The sequence below is a fragment of the Schistocerca serialis genome, chromosome 4 (genome assembly GCF_023864345.2).
Source record: "Schistocerca serialis cubense isolate TAMUIC-IGC-003099 chromosome 4, iqSchSeri2.2, whole genome shotgun sequence".
Classification (NCBI taxonomy): domain Eukaryota; kingdom Metazoa; phylum Arthropoda; class Insecta; order Orthoptera; family Acrididae; genus Schistocerca; species Schistocerca serialis.
The window spans coordinates 148,928,222-148,947,166 of NC_064641.1; the positions used below are offsets into that span (position 1 = coordinate 148,928,222).

General features: G+C 42.1%; 1 protein-coding gene across 1 annotated transcript in view; it reads right to left on the bottom strand.

Annotated features, from left to right (window-relative positions):
* The window catches only part of LOC126473757 (serine/threonine-protein phosphatase rdgC), a 1,849,640-nt gene that overhangs the window by 90,786 nt on the left and 1,739,909 nt on the right, over positions 1-18,945 (bottom strand). Inside the window, exon 14 of the mRNA XM_050101014.1 lies at positions 11,036-11,226. Coding sequence (XP_049956971.1) covers positions 11,036-11,226 — 191 coding nt within the window. The remainder of the gene's footprint in view (positions 1-11,035; positions 11,227-18,945) is intronic.

Here is an 18,945-nt window from a genome sequence, read left to right on the forward strand (position 1 = left end):
ATGCTAACGGAACGTGCGGGAGTATCTTGTGAATAGAACGAGTACGCCGTCCCAGCAGCCGAGCAGAAACTTCAAAAAGGTCAGAACATTTGAATTACTAGCTTTCTTGAGCATTTATGCATTGTAGTGACCTTGCACGTATTATTATTCCAAGTATAAATAGAGTTGCTACATTACTTTTACTAGAATTCCAGTATTTCAGTAGATACAGTAAGACAATATATTGTGTGTTATCTATGTACTGTGTTTGTGTCACATTGTAAAGTGTACATTAACAGCATTAGGACATTAACGTTTTTTGCGTGTGTAAAATTTAATAGTCACTTTCGTAGGACTTACTTAGCGGAGAAACTGTCAATTGCTTATTTACATGGTGATAACTAGATCTATGTTCTAAGCCAATAAGCAAGTACGCATCACAATGCCACAAAATGAATTGAATAGTGTGAATGCATCGTCAACTAGTGCCACAGGATTTGATACCGTCGTACTTAGCGATATGTCGATTACGGCTGAGCAACCAGCAGTAATTAATGCGCTCACGCCGTCGACACAAACGGTTGCTAGTTCCGACATTCACAAGTCGAAAGAAGTCCAGAGAAATACTCAGCAACCAACAAACAACATGAATTTTATCTCTGACACAGACGCGTGCGAAAACGAAATGACTGTACCGAAAATTGTGTCGGTACAATCCTCATTAAGCCAAGTGCAATCGTCAATTGCTGAGAATACCGATTTGTTATCCCAGCTGATGTCAAGTTTGACTGTCATAACGCAAGAGATTAAAGCAATGGAAACCACACTATCCACGTTTGCAAACGATATGAATCGTAGATTCCAGGCATTGGAGAGTGCGCAATTTAATTTGGCTCAGGAGCAATCTAATAAACTAAAAGAAATAAATGATAAGATTGCTGAAAAATTCCGGAGTTTGGAAACAAAGCAGCGTCACTCGATTGCCAGTCAGGCACAACTCATAGTTACACAAGAACAACAGTATCAGGAATTAACAAACAAATACAAAGACATCTTATGCCGTCAAGATAGACTAAATCATCAAGTGCAAGAAGTTATTCATGTACAGAACACTATTGCGCAGGACGTGAATACAATTAAGCACAATAACGAGCAAGCTGTCGTTGAGCTTACTCGGAGGACAGATACTATCAGTCTCGAAGGCGAGAAAGACATAGAGAAACTTTACAATGAACATAAGGTCGCATTCTCTAAGGACATTGAAGATTGGGCGAAAGAGCAAACCGAGACAGTGCAAAATTATCTTGACAAAACCTTGAAATAAACGGTTTCTAACGTGCAAGTTAACAACGTAACTGCACAAGAACAACTTAAAGCAGAAGTTAAAGAGATTAAGGAGAATATAGGAGATGAATTTCCTGCCTCGAAAGCAAAGATAGAAAATACATTAAAAGCATGCCAGCAGGGTCTAGTTAATACTAGAGGGGCACATACTACTTGCAGTTTATCAAAGGCAGACATTATTCCTGATGAAACCAGTGAAACCGAATCCATGCAACAATATCCATGTATTGGTGCATACTCACGTTATCAACCAGAAACAAATTATCGAGATTATCATTCACCGCGAAGTAGCCATCAGAATACACCTGTGACTGTGAATGAAGAAAAAATGCTTAAATATCGTCAATTCCAGATATTTATTCTCGAAAGGAAGTCGATCAATCCCGTGGTATTTATCAAGCAATTTAAAGGGATATTGCCGCGAATGTGGACTGAGCAACAAAAAATTATGTACGTTGCTGGATTCATACATGGAGATGGATCGATGTGGGCGTCAGAAGCATCCGATTAGTGTCAAGATTATGACCAATTTGAACGCGCTTTCTTGCACAAATACTGGAATAAGGGAGTACAAGAACGACTACGTAAGGAAGTTTTTGACCCACAACCTTTTTCTTTCAAAAATGGATCTTTAAGAAAGTATTTCGAAGAGTATATAAATAAAAGCATGAACCAATCCTGACGCAGGATATCATTCGAATATTAAAGGGCAAACTTCCACTTGAAGTTAAGGAAAAAATTCTACATGTGCCTGAACAACATGTGGAAGATTTTTCTAGCCACATTGGATTCAATAGAAATTCTTTTCGAAGAATCACGTGTGCGCTATAACCAACCAAGTTACCAACCTAACAAATACAATTGTAACAACAAACAGTATGGAAACAAAACTTTTGCACACAATTCACCAAACCCACAGGTGAATTATTTCCAGAAAAACGTGAAATTTGGTAACGAAAATCCCGACCAACAATGTGAACAAACATATAAACGGAAATGGAGGAAGAATAATAAGAAGAGGAAAGGATACTGTCAAGAAGGGAATTATCAGCAAAAACGCCGATATCAGCAACCAACCCAAGAATATCACAACCAACCACAAACTTCAGGTTGGGTACCAAATGCTAATGCAAATGAATGGAGAAATCAACCACGAATAATAACTGACGTAACGAAGCAGACATCTACTAATAATGGACAATCGTCAAACTAAACTCGACTGTCAGAAGCCCCGACGGTGCAGTCGAGGAAGTTTTGAGGGGCGAAAATTCAAGCGTCAATTTTTTTCGGTACAATGATGGCAGATTATTAATAGAAGAACTTCAGCAGGATATGATGTCTTGTCAAAAGGAACATATCACTGAACCTGTTGCGAAAATTCAGGCGGCAACTGAAGGCATTACTGTGCAAGTTACTTTAGATACGGGAGCAGCAGTAAATGTCGTTTCTGAGACGTTATTTCGAAGAATACTTCAGAAAGCAAATCCACCGATTTTTCCTGTTCAATGTTGTAGGATTGTAGGTCCTACTGGTCATAAGTCTTCTCGGTTAAAGTGCAGACTCAACTCCAGTCAGATATAGGAAATGTAGCTATAAATTGCACGTTCCTTGTAATAAAAAAACTGGTTGAGGACTGTATCCTGGCTATAGATGAATTTAGACAGAGAAATTGGCTTATCGATTTTTCTCTAGGCCGTGCCAGTTTTACAATAATGGATCAGAAACATCAAATGAATCTTCTCAGGGAATATAGTACCCATAGAAAGTATTGTCAGGGACGAAAGCTGCAAATAAAGTGGATACATAGCAAACCTGCACGGTATTACGAAATTAATTACTTGCAACCAGTCTTAAACCCTGAAGATATGGTATATGAAAAGGTGCAAGAGCCTGAATATTTGCAACACCACCAAAGAAAGCAATTATATGAGCTTCTACAGGAATATCATGAAGTCTTTCAAGAAACACCTGGTGTAATCAAGGGATACACATGCCATTTAGATGTGATACCACACCAAGTTTTCTGCGGTATTTTTTATCCAGTACTGTGGCTCCAACGAAAGGCAGTTGATGCGGAAATCTACCAGATGCTTGAATGGGATCTGATCGAACCTTCGACGAGTCCATATTGTAGTCCGCTTCACGTTGTCTCGAAAAGGGGAGGAAAAGTTCGTCTCGTGCTAGACGCGCGGCAGATAAATATGATTATCGTGCCATTGCAAACTCATCCGGAAAATATCGATGAGCTAATTCAAAAGTTCGAGGGGGTAAAATACTTAACAAATATTGATCTGAGAAGTTCATTTTGGCAGGTGGCTCTAGACGAACCATCAAAAAAGTACACCGCGTTTGTACATGCAGGTAGAAGCTACCAATTTAAGGTTTTACCTTTCGGGCTAAACGTGAGCTCAGGAGTTTTTATAAATGCTCTAGATTACGCATTGGGACCTGCACTTCGAAGCAATTTAACTTTGCTTGTGGACGACATGATCATAGCTACGACCACATGGAAGGAGCACGTTGATTTATTGAGAAGAGTGTTAGAACGTTTCAAGGAAGCAGGCATAACCGCAAATCTGCAAAGGTCCCATTTTGCTCGAGTTAAAATCCAATTTTTGGGTCATCTTATAGATGAAAAGGCATCTTACCGGACTCCGAGAAACTAAAGGCAATCAAAAACTTTGCAGTTCCAACAACAAAAAGGCAATTAAATGGCTTCCTCGGAGTTGTCTCTTTTTTTCAGGCGTTTCATTCACGACCACTCTATTAATGCATAACCGTTGTACAGCTTGTTGCGCAAAAATACTCCGTGGGTGTGGACGCAACAATGTCAGAATGCATTTGAAGCAATAAAACATGCCTTAGTCAATTCACAAATATTATATCATCCAGATATGAGCCAAGAATTCGGTTTAATTGCAGATGCTTCGGAAATTGGAATAGGTTCATGCCTCTTCCAAGTAAAGATGATAGATAGAATACAAACTTTCTGTCCGGTAGCTTTTGCTAGCCGACTCTTAACTGCTTGTGAAAGAACATATACGACTACCGAAGGGGAAGCATTGGCCGTAGTCTGGTCATTTAAGAAATTTTACTATTACTTATACGGAGCGAAGACAACAGTATACTGTGACCACAAAGCTTTAAGTTTTTTGCAATCATGTAAATTATTACATCCAAGATGGACGCTTCCACTCAAAGAGTTTCAATTTGAAATTAAATACATAAGCGGACAGGATAATTTCATCGTCGATGCACTGTCTAGAATGCCAGATGGAGATTTGTCAACTATCAACATCACGGACAATCAGTCCGAAATTAATGTTCATATAATGACTGATAGAATATATACGAAACATTTTCTTGACGTGTGTAAGAACATGGAAAAACTACAGAATGAAGATCCTCGTTGGCATTCAATAAAGGAAACCTTAGCAAAGACTGGAAACTATGATCTGAAGAGACTGTACAAAGTTGAGGACGACGTCTTATTTTTCAAAGGGCATCTTGATTCAGATAATTGGAAGGTGTGTATTCCCGAGAAGAATGAGAATGGCTTAATTTTGCACACGCACATCACTTGGGGACATTTTGGAGTATTAAAGTGTGCTCGGAAGATTCAAGCATATTGCTGCTTCCCAAATATTCGCAGAAAAGTACACAGACAGTTAAGGAAATGTAACATTTGTCAGCTAGCCAAACCAGGAAATTTTTGTGTGAAAGATTTGCTACATCCTATTATACCCACTAAACCGCTGTCAATCATTTCGGTCGACGTCTGTGGTCCTCTACCATCATCAAGGGGAGGATGCAAATATATTGTAGCTTTTCTTGATATATTCACTAAGTATGTCAAACTTTATCCATTAAAATCAGCTACTGCTGCATCCATAGCCAACAAGCTGGTCAAGGATTATATAGTCAAGGTAGGCAAACCAGAGAATATTCTTTCTGACAATGGGTCAATGTTCACTGGATTTCCTGGGAGGCAAACATTAACCAGTTGTCGTATAAAACAAATTCTAACATCAATGTACCACCTTTCGGCGAATCCCGTGGAACGAAGTTTTCGTGAATTAAACCGGTTCATGAGAACATATTGCCCCAACTAGCAACCAAAATGGATCGATTATCTTCACGATTTTCAGGAAATTGTAAACAATATGCCACATACTAAGACAGAACACACCCCATACGAACTGATGTTTGGAAAACAGGAAAAGATTGACTGGATTCGACCAATTCCTAAAGTATCTATTAACAAAATAGACCTACAAAATAAAGTACGACAATCCTTACTCAATATAATGGACAAGGCAAGAAAACGGAAAATATATTTTGACAATCGATTTGGAAAAATAAAAACATGTAAAGTGAAGGACCAAGTTTTAGTAAAAACTCATCCTAAGGCTTCACGTATACAGAGGAAGAACACAAAATGGCAAATATTGTATAAAGGACCATTGGTGAATACCAAAATACTCCATCCAGGAACCTATGTTTTGAAGGATGTGAAGAATGGAAAGGTGAGAGGAATGTATCCTCATCACTTGTTAAAGCAATTTCATTATGACTGAAGATTCTGAAGATTGAAGGTACTATTCTTATCAAATAATATTGATTAGACAATTTTCATTAAACCTATGAATCATACTTAGGATAGTTTCTTTCTTTTTGCAATTTAATAGTTAGTTTTTCTTTTCGGGCATAATGTATGAGAGATACGCAGACATTATGTATTTGTTTTCCACTGTAAAGATAAGTTTTGTTTTCAGTATGCAGAGAATTTAGCTATAGTATGAATGATTTCTTTTAATTTTTTTTTATTTAGTTGATAGTAACTTCAATCAGGTTTCACAATGCATAATGACCAAGGGTTAGTGACTCAAATGAATCTGGTCTATGGCAAGATACGCTCTATGTATTTACCCAAAACAGTGAACATACAATTACTCACACACATAGAAAGACAATACAAGGTGGTGTTGGGAAACATTTCAGTATAAAGGTCCTGTAGAGCTAAACAGTAAATAGCCCAGTAGTAGTGGTAAACAAAAAAATTTTTCTTTTTTTTTTTCAAAGGAGTCTTTATAGCTTCCAATGTGCGTTCACCGCCATGTCGCCTAACACAGATGCGACCATCATGATGCTGTAAACAGAACCTGAATTCATCCGCAAAAATGACGTTTTGCCATTCGTGCACTGAGGTTCGTCGTTGAGTACACCACCACAGGCGCTCCTGTCTGTGATGCAGCGTCAAGGGTAACCGCAGCCATGGTCTCCGAGCTGATAGTCCATGCTGCTGCAAACGTCGTCGAACTGTTCGTGCAGATGGTTGTTGTCTTGCAAACCGATTCCCTATTCTGCTAACAGTCATTGGAATTGGATCTCGACCAACGCGAGCGGCAATGACGCGATACGATAATTTGCAATCGCAATAGGCTACAATTCGACCTTTATCAAAGTCGGAAAAGTGATGGTACTCATCTCTCCTCCTTACACGAGGCATCGCAACAACGTTTCACCAGGCAACGCCAGTCAACTGCTGTTTGTGTATGAGAAATCGGTTGGATACTTTCCTCATGTCAGCACGTTGTAGGTGTCGCCACCGGCGCCAACCTTGTGTGGATGCTCTAAAAAGCTAATCATTTGCATATCCCAGTATCTTCTTCCTGTCAGTTAGATTTCGCGTCTGTAGCACGTCATCTTCGTAGTGTAACAATTCTAATGGCCAGTAGTGTATGTAGCAAAGACTCCACTATCTGCTCAAAAGTATGCTGACACCGGCATGTAATGTCGACTTGACCAGTAGATTTCATGAGATGCAGACCCCGAACTATAAGACGAGGAGAAGAGAGTTGCGTTATCAGTAGAAAAGCAGTGAAACCAGACTGCGTAGGAGGGAAAGCTCCTTGACTTCGAACGTGGACTACTCACTGGCTGTCACCCGCGTAACAAATTAGTCATGAATACTTCAACCATTCTAAAGCCACTCAAGTCGGCAGTTGGTGATGTGATAGTGAGGTGCAAACGAGAACGAATAGCCGCAGACCTCATGTACTAGAGAACAGGGCCCCCTCCCCCAATGAGCTCTGCGGAAGCTCGTTGTACAAAAAAAAAAGCGGCACCGACCGACCGCCGTGTCATCCTTTGCCCACAGGGGTCACAGAAAGCGGTTATGGAGGGGTACGTGGTCAGCACACGGCTACCCCCGCCGTATGTCAGCTTACGAGACTGGAGTCGCTACTTCTAGATCAAGTAGCTCCTCAGTTTGCCTCACATGGGCTGGGTGCATTCCGCTTGACAACAGCGCTCGTCAGACTGGATGGTCACCCATCCAAGCGCTAGCCCAGCCCGAAAGCGCTTACCTTCGGTGATCTCACGGGAACCTGTGCTACCACCCCGGCGAGGCCGTTGGCGAGGTGGTTGTAAAAATCCAATGAAATCAGCGGAATGAATCATGCGCGTGCTCAGTTCCCAAGTGAAGGTTGCAACAGGAACTGCATTCTACGGTCCTTCGTAGTCTGATACCTTGCGAAAGGCTGCAAATAATATTGCACTTCATTATTGAGTCTGCTGAGTCATTTAATTCAGTGTGTGTGCAAGCCATGTATAATGTTGCAGTCTGTCCTCTCCTGTTTTAGGAGTGATTTTCGTGCCACGACTCGGTCCCATTCATTCAGATTACCATGGACACGACCAAAATGTTTTATTTCAACATTCTCTGCATCGAAATTTACCCTGTCACCTAAATGATCGTCGTTAATATACTGAAGTCGCGTCTGTTTTCCAAATTAACAGCAGCTATATTCTTAAGGCTGCATGCATACCATCCTGGTTTCAGGAACACTCATGCACGCAATAGCGCTTCGACTGGATTGCTAAACCACACGATCGTAGTCTCTCAAAAAATGTCTGGTGCTACCTGGAACAGAGGTTGAAACATATCAGTCAACATCCTTATAGTTTTGTAGCTCTACGGAATGAAATGATGACTGTGGCTTCAGGTAGATGTGGACTACTTCAAGAAACTTAAATCGGGGACATTATCAGGGCTAGAAGGGGTGTTTCGTATTGGCGTGGTGCTTCCTGGATGTGTTTAATTATTTGTCGAGTGTGCTTATTTGCGGGGCAAAGACCACGAAAAGAAGGGGTGGTGACTAAGCAGTACAAGGTCTCACTGAACTTCTGCACTGGTGGTTTGGAATCACATGTATCGCAATAGAGAAGACGTTTCGGGAAATTCTTGACAGAGTAATTCAAGCGTGGGAGGATGGGGAATATTAGCTACAAATATGAAACGACTAAGAACGGTAGAAGACTTTACTAAAGTGAAAAACAACCTAAAGAATAGTCTGTCAAAGTCGCAACGTTGTTTATCTGTGCAGATAAGAATTAAAAATTTTCGACAGTGACAAATATCAGCAGCATCAGTTAATTTGTAGGAGTACTGTCCAACATCTCCGTACTTACACTGTCTCTGAAGTGAAGTATGTACGTGCAGGTTGGAGGTGTATACCTCTTATTTGTTGGAGTCGACATAAGTTTGCGGATATCTCTTGATTCACTCATCATATGAAAGCATCTAAAAATGAAGTTGCCTTCGTAGAAATCGTAATTGTGTATAACATCAAACCAATTCACCTGATGTAAATGTATTTCCCTTTCGTCAGTATTAAGCAGCTAACAGCGATTTAACTTTCGTCAACATGAGAGAAATTAAAGTGTACAGTCATTTCAGTAACGTTATCAAAGAAGACTTTTATCTCCCTCCTCATGAGTTTTTTATTGTTCATGAATTTAGACTCTCTGGCCGGTTCCCGCTTGTCCGATTCTGTCAAGAGTTACCGAATGAAGTGGTATAAGGGATTGGTTTTCATTTGTTTCAGATGAGATATGGTTGAGCTTATCCAGCCATGTGAACTCACATAACACGTGACATTAAGCATAAAAAACTCATCAGCTGTTGAACAACACTGGTGTTTGGTGCGCCGTTTCCGTCTCAGATTCACTTTAGCCATTCACGAATTATCAGGAAACTAATTTTACTTACGAAGCGTTACTACTAAGTTTTACTGCGTGACTGCATAGTTGCTAAAGTGTCTATGTGCATTTCGTGCGTGTTATTTATCATCTAGCTACTAAAATACAGATAAAATACGCCACAGCCACAGTATCGGTTTCCCTAAAGTTAAATACTATTTATATTTTTTCTTAATCACTGAATTTATGATTTAACAATCCCGTTTCTAGGGTGTTTTTATTGTTATTGCATTCTTCAGCTTGAAGTCTCTTTTGACGTTGTTCTCTTCTCTACTTCATCCCGTATAATTGTTTCATCTCAGTATTACTATTGCATCCTACATCCACCTGAAACTAATTGTTGTAGTCAAGTTTTGGTTTCCCTGTACACCTTCTTGCTCCCCCCCCCCCCCAACCCCCCCTTCCCCAATACTTCCTTCCATATGGAAATTTACCATCCCTCCATGCCTTGGGATGTGCCCTATCGCCCGATGTGCCCGTTTAGTGAGGTTGTGCCGCAAGTTTCTATTCTCCCCTAGGCATATATCTTTGTGGACCAAGTCTATCCTTAACTGCAGTTCGTTTTTCCTAGGAACGATAGCATCTACCAGCAGGAAAAGTCAACGTGTCACGCAGCTCGCATTGTACGTGTGTGGTTCGAAGAGCACCAGAATGAGTTGACCGTACTCCTCTGCCTACCAGACTCCGTGGATTTAAACTCAATCGAAAATCTTTGGGACCACCTCAATAGGATCGTTTGCGCTATGAATCCTTGACATAGAAACCTAGCACGCTGGCCACGGCACTGGAGTCAAAATGGCCCTACATTCCTGTCGGTACTTTCCACAACCTCACTGATTCCATACCTGCACGTCTAGGCGGTTATTCAGTTTTTTAATAGGCAGTGTATTACCCACAGATTGCATTGTTGACCTATGAAGTTAAATCATATTATCAGATTTTACATTCACATCATTCAATTTTTTGTGGGCTTCATAAGTCTTCTGATTGGTTTAATGTGGCCCGGCACGAGTTCTTCTCTTGTGCCGCTCTCTTCGTATCCGAGAGCCACTTGCGCCATACGCCCGCAGTTATTTGTTGCATATATCCCAAATTTCTGTCGAACCCTGGAAGTCTGGCCGTCTACAGCAGCTTCAAGTACCACAGAAACTATTTCCTGATATCTTAAGACACGTTTCCCAACCCGTCCCTTCTAGTCAGAGTTTTTCCTTGTGTTCTTTCCTTCGCCGATTCTGCGGAGTATTTCCTCACGCCTTATCAGCCCATCTAATTTTACACACCCTTTTATAGCATACGGCTTAAACGCTTCGATTTTCTTATTTTTCAGTATTCTCACCATCCAAAAATTTGGTAATACCTCATTTCAAACAATATAATTTGCAGGAAACGGATTGGCGTGATAACAACTCTGTCTGCAACTAGTATTCAAGCCGCCTACAGTGCTTTACAAATACGTTACGGCGAAAAGGTACACTGGAGAATGTGTTTAAGGCTAAAGTTAACAGTAAACGATCGTGATGGAGTGCAGCTGGCATACGGGGCTCTGCATTACATCCTGTGAGAGAAGCCGAGTGTTTCCGTGGAGACACGCAGACTGGTGCAGGGGCAGGTGGTGGTAGTGGGGGAGTATAAACAACGGCGAGCTCCCCTGGGCCGCCGGTTCCATTACCGTGAGCGTGCTGCGAGCTCTACTCACGACGGCTCTGCGGCCTGGTAGATGCTCCTGGAACGTGGTGACGTACTGCACGCGGCCGGAAGCCGGGTCCATGCTGACCAACTTGTCCTTCAGCATGCGCCACGGCAGAGTCAGGCCCGTCTTGGCATCCATGGCGGCGCACCACTCGCTCACCGTGATAAAGCCTGCAGGCAAACGCGGACAAACCAAACTTGTAATACAACAACTATAGAAGTATTTAGTTTTTATTTTATTTCATTGCGAGTCCTGTCGATCCTGATAACAATGGAGTTGAAAGGATATGGAACGAGTCAGCATTTTTACAGTGTTAACAATACAGCAGCACACAATATGGTTAATTCATGAAAGACTCATTGTAAAAACATGGAGCACTAGAAAAAAAAAACATATTACATACATCAGAATTAATACTTATGTAGACCCATTCAAATAAACAATATCAAAGTATTTCAGCAACAATATAATACAATGCAACAAATATTTTACCTTTATGCTTACATTGAATGGCTAACTCAAACTTACTCCTATGCACTAAAAAATGCACTAATTGAATAGAATTATTTTTGTAGTAGGTGTTCCTTCAGTTTGCTCTTGAACTTTAGCGTTTCAGGAGCAAGACTTTTGATGTCACTGGATAGAGCATTGAAAATTTTGATGCCTGTATAATTTACTCCTCTCTGTACAAGGGTATAATTCGACTGGTTGCTGTGGAAGTCCTCTTTTGACCTTGTTTTGTGACCATGATATTCACAGTTGGTTTTGAAGAGAGAATGGTTTTTATTAATGAAACGTACAAGGGAGTAGCCTATATTTACTGACATATCATTGTAAATACCTGTAGTTTCCTTAACGGATTCCTGCAGAAGCGCCTTGGGTGCACACCACTTATTATGCGTATAGCTCTCTTCTGAGCAACAAAAACGGTTTTTGCCAAGGGCTGGTTGCCTCAAAAGATGATTCAGTAAGACAAAAGTGCATGGAAATATCCTAAATAAGCAGCTCTTATGGCATCCTTATGTCTGGTCGATGCAATTATGCAGCTGCTGCAAAATGAAGCCTTCCTTCTAGATCTAGGATATGGTTGGACAAATTGAGTTTGCAATCCAGGAACTTAGTTAAGTCAACTTGCTTTATTTGTTGACCATTACATTCTATACTTATATCCCCCACTTCTTTATGCGCCATATGAAACTGAATATAACAAGATTTTTTTATATTCAGCGAGAGTCCATTAAAGTTAAACCATTTCAGAATGTCATCAAATGCAATGTTCACAGATGTTTCCCGATTGTTCTCTGTTGCTTTATCAACTAGAAGTATTGTCATAAAATAGGGTGAACTTGCTCGCTGACTTGGTACAGTGTGGGAGGTCATTTATAAATGTAGAAACAGCCTTGAGGCACTACAGTGTTGACTGTTCCCCACTTGGATAAAGCTGGGATACCATTACTGTCAGAAATTATTGCCACTTGTTTCCTGTCTGTACGATAGGATTTAATCCGTGTCCCCAATATTCCACTTAACCCATAATAGGTCACATAGGATTCCAATTGGTGCCAGTTTCCTGTTAAGAGATTCGAGAATTTGATCGGTGAAAGAGAAAATAGCATCATCAATTGATAGGCCTTGCCGGAAACCAAACTGACATTGACTGAGAATGTTATAGCTGTGCCATTCCGGCCGGCTGATGGTTATCACCCTGATACTTGTTGACGGCTCAGCATTGAAATCTGCTGCTAAGGGTTGCACTTCTGTCACGTTGAACAATTCTTTTCAATCGTCATTGGTCCCGCTCTTGCAGGATTTTTTCTTTTTCGGCCGCAGCGATGTCGGAAATCTGATGTTTTACAGGATTAGTGATATTCACGGTACACTCGTAAAATGGTCGTACGGGAAAATCCCCACTTCATCGCTACCTCAGAGATGCTGTGTCCCATCGCTCGCGCGCCGACTATAACACAACATTCCAACTCATTTAAATCTTGATACCTGCCATTGTAGCAGCAATAACCAATCTAACAACAGCGCCAGACTCTTGAGCGCCGTAGTCTGCCTGTTTACGCATCTCTGTATTTGAATACGCATGCCTATACCAGTTTCTTTAGCATTTCAAAGCAATAGCTCCAATATCTGGCACTAGGTGAAAATATAGCGCAGTATGCAGTCAAAATATGGTGTAGGTACAGGAAAAGGAGAGGAACGATGGAACACTGAATAAGGGCGGTTCTGCAACGTTTATTAGGGCTTGGTCACAAGTTACAACAAGGTTTCCGTGTGGTCTCCTAACTCAGCAACATGCTACATCCACAATACGGTATGGTCGTCAGATGTTCGCAGCGTATCCGGTGTAATCAATGCGATATGTCGTCATGTGCTGCCCTTCAAAAAAAAAAAAAAAATGGTTGAAATGGCTCTGAGCACTTTGGGACTTAACATCTGAGGTCATCAGTCCCCTAGAACGTAGAACTACTTAAAGCTAACCAACCTAACGACATCACACACAACCAGTCCCGAGGGAGGATTCGAACCTGCGACCGTAGCGGTCGCGCGGTTCCAGACTGAAGCGCCTAGAACCACTCGGCTGCCCTTCAGATAATGATTAATTCGGATATTTCCCTGATAGACAAGATTGTTCAAATATCCCCACAGCCAGAAGTCACATGGGCTCAAGTCGGGGTATCTGGAAGGTCATACAAGCACTGACGATGCAGTCGTTATGGAAGATTTCTCGAAGAAAATCTTTCACCTGTCAAGCAACATGTGGTGTCTTCCATTTTGCTTGGAAATAGTGGCGGGGACAAAGCTGCGTACTTGCAAAGCCGGAGTCACACGTTGCACAAAGAGGTTCTTATAATGTGTAGGTGTCGCTGTGCACCTCACAGGCCCTCGAAGAAAGACGAACAGAAAATGAAGTAGTTTGAGAAAACACACCACATAGACACATAAACAGAGTCCAATGGATGTTCTAGCACATTTGGTGGAGTAGAACCCCAAATGTGACAGTTCTGTGTATTTTGCAATGCAGAATGTGCCTCGTCCGCCCAAAGAATATTCCCCGGCCACATGTCACCTGTTGCCATGCATGCCAAAAAATGGAGGGCTATCTCACGGCGTTGTAGCCTATCTTGTGGTTTCATTTGATACACATTTTGAATTTTGTAGGGATACCACTGTGACATGACTCGCAAAATCTTTCTAACTGTTGACAAGGAAAGAGACAATTACCGTGACACAGCTCGAACACTGGCCGCAGAATGAGAGGTGGGTGCTGCGTGGTCGGCTATAGCTGCACCAACTTCATTAATACCTGCCATGGGAATGGGCACTCTCCCTCTGCTTGCTGCACCATTTAATTCACCTCTTTCTTCAAATTTATTACCAAATTCTTTAGCCCATTTACCAACGTAGGGCTTCTACACATTTGCTCCTATCGGCGATATTGCCGCAATGAAAACTGCTGTTGCTGCTGTTCTGATAAAACAAATTGACAAGCAATGCATGGTACTCCTTCTAAATAGCAATTGCGATTCGTACAGAAAACGTCAACTTTCTTAACCCTTTACACCAATCACCACTTCACAAAAGAAATCAACGTGCGTCGCCATGCGACAAGCAACATACTGACATCTGAACAGGAAACATTTCACGTTCTGACTGCTTACAGTAACCCTATTTTTGTCTGGTGCCAGAAATGGCAGGAATTGGAACTGTTAGTTTTTTTCAGAATACTCACTGAATGGACCATTTAATGAACCTACCCACTATATTTCAGCATCCTGCGACGTATGCAGCCCATACTGCGGTACTCAGAAAAGCCTCAGTTTAATTATGACTAAACGGTAGTACGGGAGATACGAATTTCTGTACATGGAAGTCCGAGTCCTTAAGCCATCGGGGTGGGTGTTTACCACTTCTTTTGAAGACAGAAGGAAAATCAAGACTATGTTTCCTGACAAATGATTCAGTTATAGGGAATTCATACCCCAGAATTTGCTCAAAAGCTGCTTTGTACTGGACAACCAACTTTGAAGAAGCTGCTGCATATTCCTTTGCACAGTATCGTATATAGGCTTGTTCTCACAGGGCAACAATTATTGGTCTATATGAAATAAAATCGTCGTAACTTCTGAACGGTTTGCGTTAGTACGTTCAAAGTGCTCGGTTGGGCGCGGAACATGATGGGATTTAGTTGGTTTAGCGGCGAAGCCTGCTTTTATTTGGATGGGGTCGTCAATAAGCGGAACATGTGCGTTTTGAGGCCTGGAAATAGGCATTTTTGCCACCGAGAAGTCTCTTCACCCTCAATGGGTGACTGTGTTGTGTGCAATGTCCAGCCACGGAATAATCAGTGCGATATTCCTTGATGGTACGGTGACTACAGAACGGTACGTGAAGGTTTTGGAAGATGATTTCACTCCCATTATCCAAAATGATCCGGCATTCGACTAGAGGTGGTTTATGCAAGACGGAGCTCGACCCCATCGAAGCAGGAGAGTGTTTGCTGTTCTGGAGGAGCACTCTGGGGACTGTGGCTGTTGGGTATTCCGGCTGTGGGGTACCCAGAGGCCACTGACATGGGCCTCAATATGGTTCAAATGGCTCTGAGCACTATGGGACTTAATACCTGAGGTCATCTGTCCCCTAGACTTAGAACTACTTTAACCTAACTAACCTAAGGACATCACACACATCCCTGCCCGAGGCACGATTCGAACCTGCGACCGTAGCAGCAACGCGGTTCCGGACTGAAGCGCCTAGAACCGCTCGGCCACAACGGCCAGCTGGCAAGGGCCTCGATTATATTCTCCGGATCTGAACACATGCGACTCCTTTTTTGTCATCAGGAGGCCATCTGCAGCATCGATGTTCCGACACTTCAGCTGATCATGCAGAATTTATCTATTCGTCTGCTCCACGCCATCGTCAATGATGGCAGGCATATCGAACATGTCATAAACTAAATCCGATTACCTATAGTGACATTTACATGTTGCATAAAGTGTGTGCGCGCCGTAATTTGTATCCAGTTTACGTTGTTTTTTTTCATATAGTTCAATAATTGTTCCCTCTATGATTGCAGTGTCACGATTCTACTTCTTGGATGTGTGGATTATTCTTTGAAAATGTGTACTTCTTTACATGCAATACAACGTTCGCGATGCTGGGAATGCCAGCGTCCTCTCATTCTGGAGGAGCAGAACTGATATTTAGTTATTTAGAAATACAAGAAACAGAAGTGTGATAAGATGGGTAACTTGTATATTGTGCCAAATACACTGCAACATTTGAGAACAGTGTATTTACGTGACTGCGTAACAACAACTGAATACACAGCACCCTATTCAAGGATGACTTTCAAGTAAAAAACAGGTTTTCAGCAAGTCCAAGGGAATGAATTCCCTACAAATGAATCGCTTGTCCGCAAATACGTTTACATTTCCTGCTGCCAAGGAGAGACATTTGGAAGATCGGCCTATAAGAGTATATCAATCATGTATGACAAGGGAAACATTAGCGAGTACATAACCGATATGGTTTCACTCTTATATGACACTCATGGACAAATTAAGATCAGAAATGAAAGCCATTGTAAAGCTCCATCCAGGCTTCCGAGATCATTTGGATAAGAATCAAGAATAGAGCATCATGGAAACAGATTCTGAGGCAAACAAATGTGGGAAGCTCGCTCATAACTTTATCTAATAAGGAAGCTGTGAGAAATATGTCATAAAATTATTGGTATGATTTTAAGGAGAGTAAAATACAGATATCAAAAAAAGTTTTGCATCACCCCGGTTCCCAGAATTCTCGAAGATGGATGTTGACTGTAGATATTGTATCACAGACACAGTCCTTTTGACTCTTCAGAAATGTCACTAAACCCACCCAAACATGTCAACAACCATGCATGAGCAGCGCCTATTACACGGAGGAGGTCCGACAGCCGATTAATTCCAGTCATACCACCAAGAAGGAGGTACACGACTCGTGTTGACTGTAGTTCAACCAAGCCTAGACGGTCAGTACTGCGGTTCGATGGCGTCCGCAATGTTACTTTGTACCAGGAAGGGCTCTCAACAAAGGAAGTGTCCAGGCGTTTCGGAGTAAACCAAAGCTAAGTTGTTCGGACATGGAGGAGATGCAGAGAGACAGGAACTGGCAATGACATGCTTCGCTCAGGCCGCCGAAGGGCTACAACTGCAGTGGATGACCGCCACCTACGGATTGTGGCTCGAAGGAACCCTGACAGCAACTCTACCATGTTGAATAATGCTTTTAGTGCAGCCACAGGACGTCGTGCTACGACTCAAATTGTGACAATAGGCTGCATGATGCGGAATTTTACTTCCGACTCCACGGCGAAGTCCATCTTTGCAACCACAACACCGCCAGCGCCGTACAGATGGGCCCAACAACATGCTAAATGGACCGCTCAGGATTGACATCACGTTCTCTTGACCGGTGTGGTCACATAGGCCTTCAACCAGACAATCGTCGGAGACGTGTTTGGACGCAACCTGATCAGGCTGAACGCCTTAGACACACTGTCCAGCGAGTGCAGCAAGGTGGAGGTTCTTTGCTGTTTTGGATGGCATTATGAGGTGCTGACGTACGCCGCTGGTGGTCATGGAAGGCGCCGTAACGGCTGTACGATACGTGAGTGCCATCCTCCGACCTATGTGCAACCATACCGGCAGTATATTGGCGAGGCATTCGTCTTCATGGACGACAATTCGCGCCCCCATCGTGCACATATTGTGTATGACTTCCTTCAGGATAACGACATCGCTCGACTAGAGTGACCAGCATGTTCTCCAGGCATGAACCCTATCGAACATATCTGGCATGGATTGAACAGAGCTGTTTAGGCACTACGTGACCCACCAACCACTCTGAAGGATCTACGCCAAATCGTCGTTGGGGAATGGGGCAATCTGGACCTTCAGTGCCTTGATGAACTTGTGGATAGTATGCCACGCCGAATACAGGCGTGCATCAATCCAAGAGGACGTGCTGCTGGATATTAGAGGTACCGGTGTGTGCAGCAATCTGGACCACCACCTCTGAAGGTCTCGCTATATGGTGCTACAAGTGTGGTTATCATGAGCAATAAAAAGGGCGAAAATGGTGTTTATGTTGATCTCGATTCCAATTTTCTGTACAGGTTCCGGAACTCTCGGAACGACGTGAGTGTAAGCTTTTCTTGTTGTGTGTATGTGAGAAGGAAAATGTGAATATAGTAAATAAAAAAAACTTGAATTGCTTTCTACATTCCGTGGGTGACGTTTCCCTACAAAGATTCCATTCGCAGTTCGTTCTTCAAAATTCAAAATTGGTTGATTTGTTCTATCTTTCATTTTATGAAAACACAGTGAACAGAGATTTAATGGTGCATAGAAACAGGGTGTTTTGTGTGAATCTTGTCTTATTTCTTGCGATGTGGATTCTGTTTTCTTACTAATTCACACCATGGTTTCCTCAGCTCGTTTATACACGCCAAGCCAGGAGCAAAGGCATATGGAAGATCTGAGTGTTCAACTAACATCTGGGGTTGGAAAAAAGCTCGAAATTGATGTAACTATTGGGTTTGGATACGAAGTTTGGTATTTCTTCACTTCACGACTGTACACAGTCTGTGCCATAATGCTACCAACAAATTTCGGGAGATTATTGTGGGTGTCGTGAGGAAAATGAAAACATAATCCAACGACGCAACATGTCGTCGAAGTCACAGGGGAAAGAGTCTGCTGGTAGACTGTCCGCTTCGGCGGGAAAGGTAATCTGCTCACTGTACGATCACTATAGCTTTGATGATCTTTAGCGTCAATGGATGATGTCTCGGGTCATGGGTATTAATCCTCAACTTGTTCCTCAGAAGACTC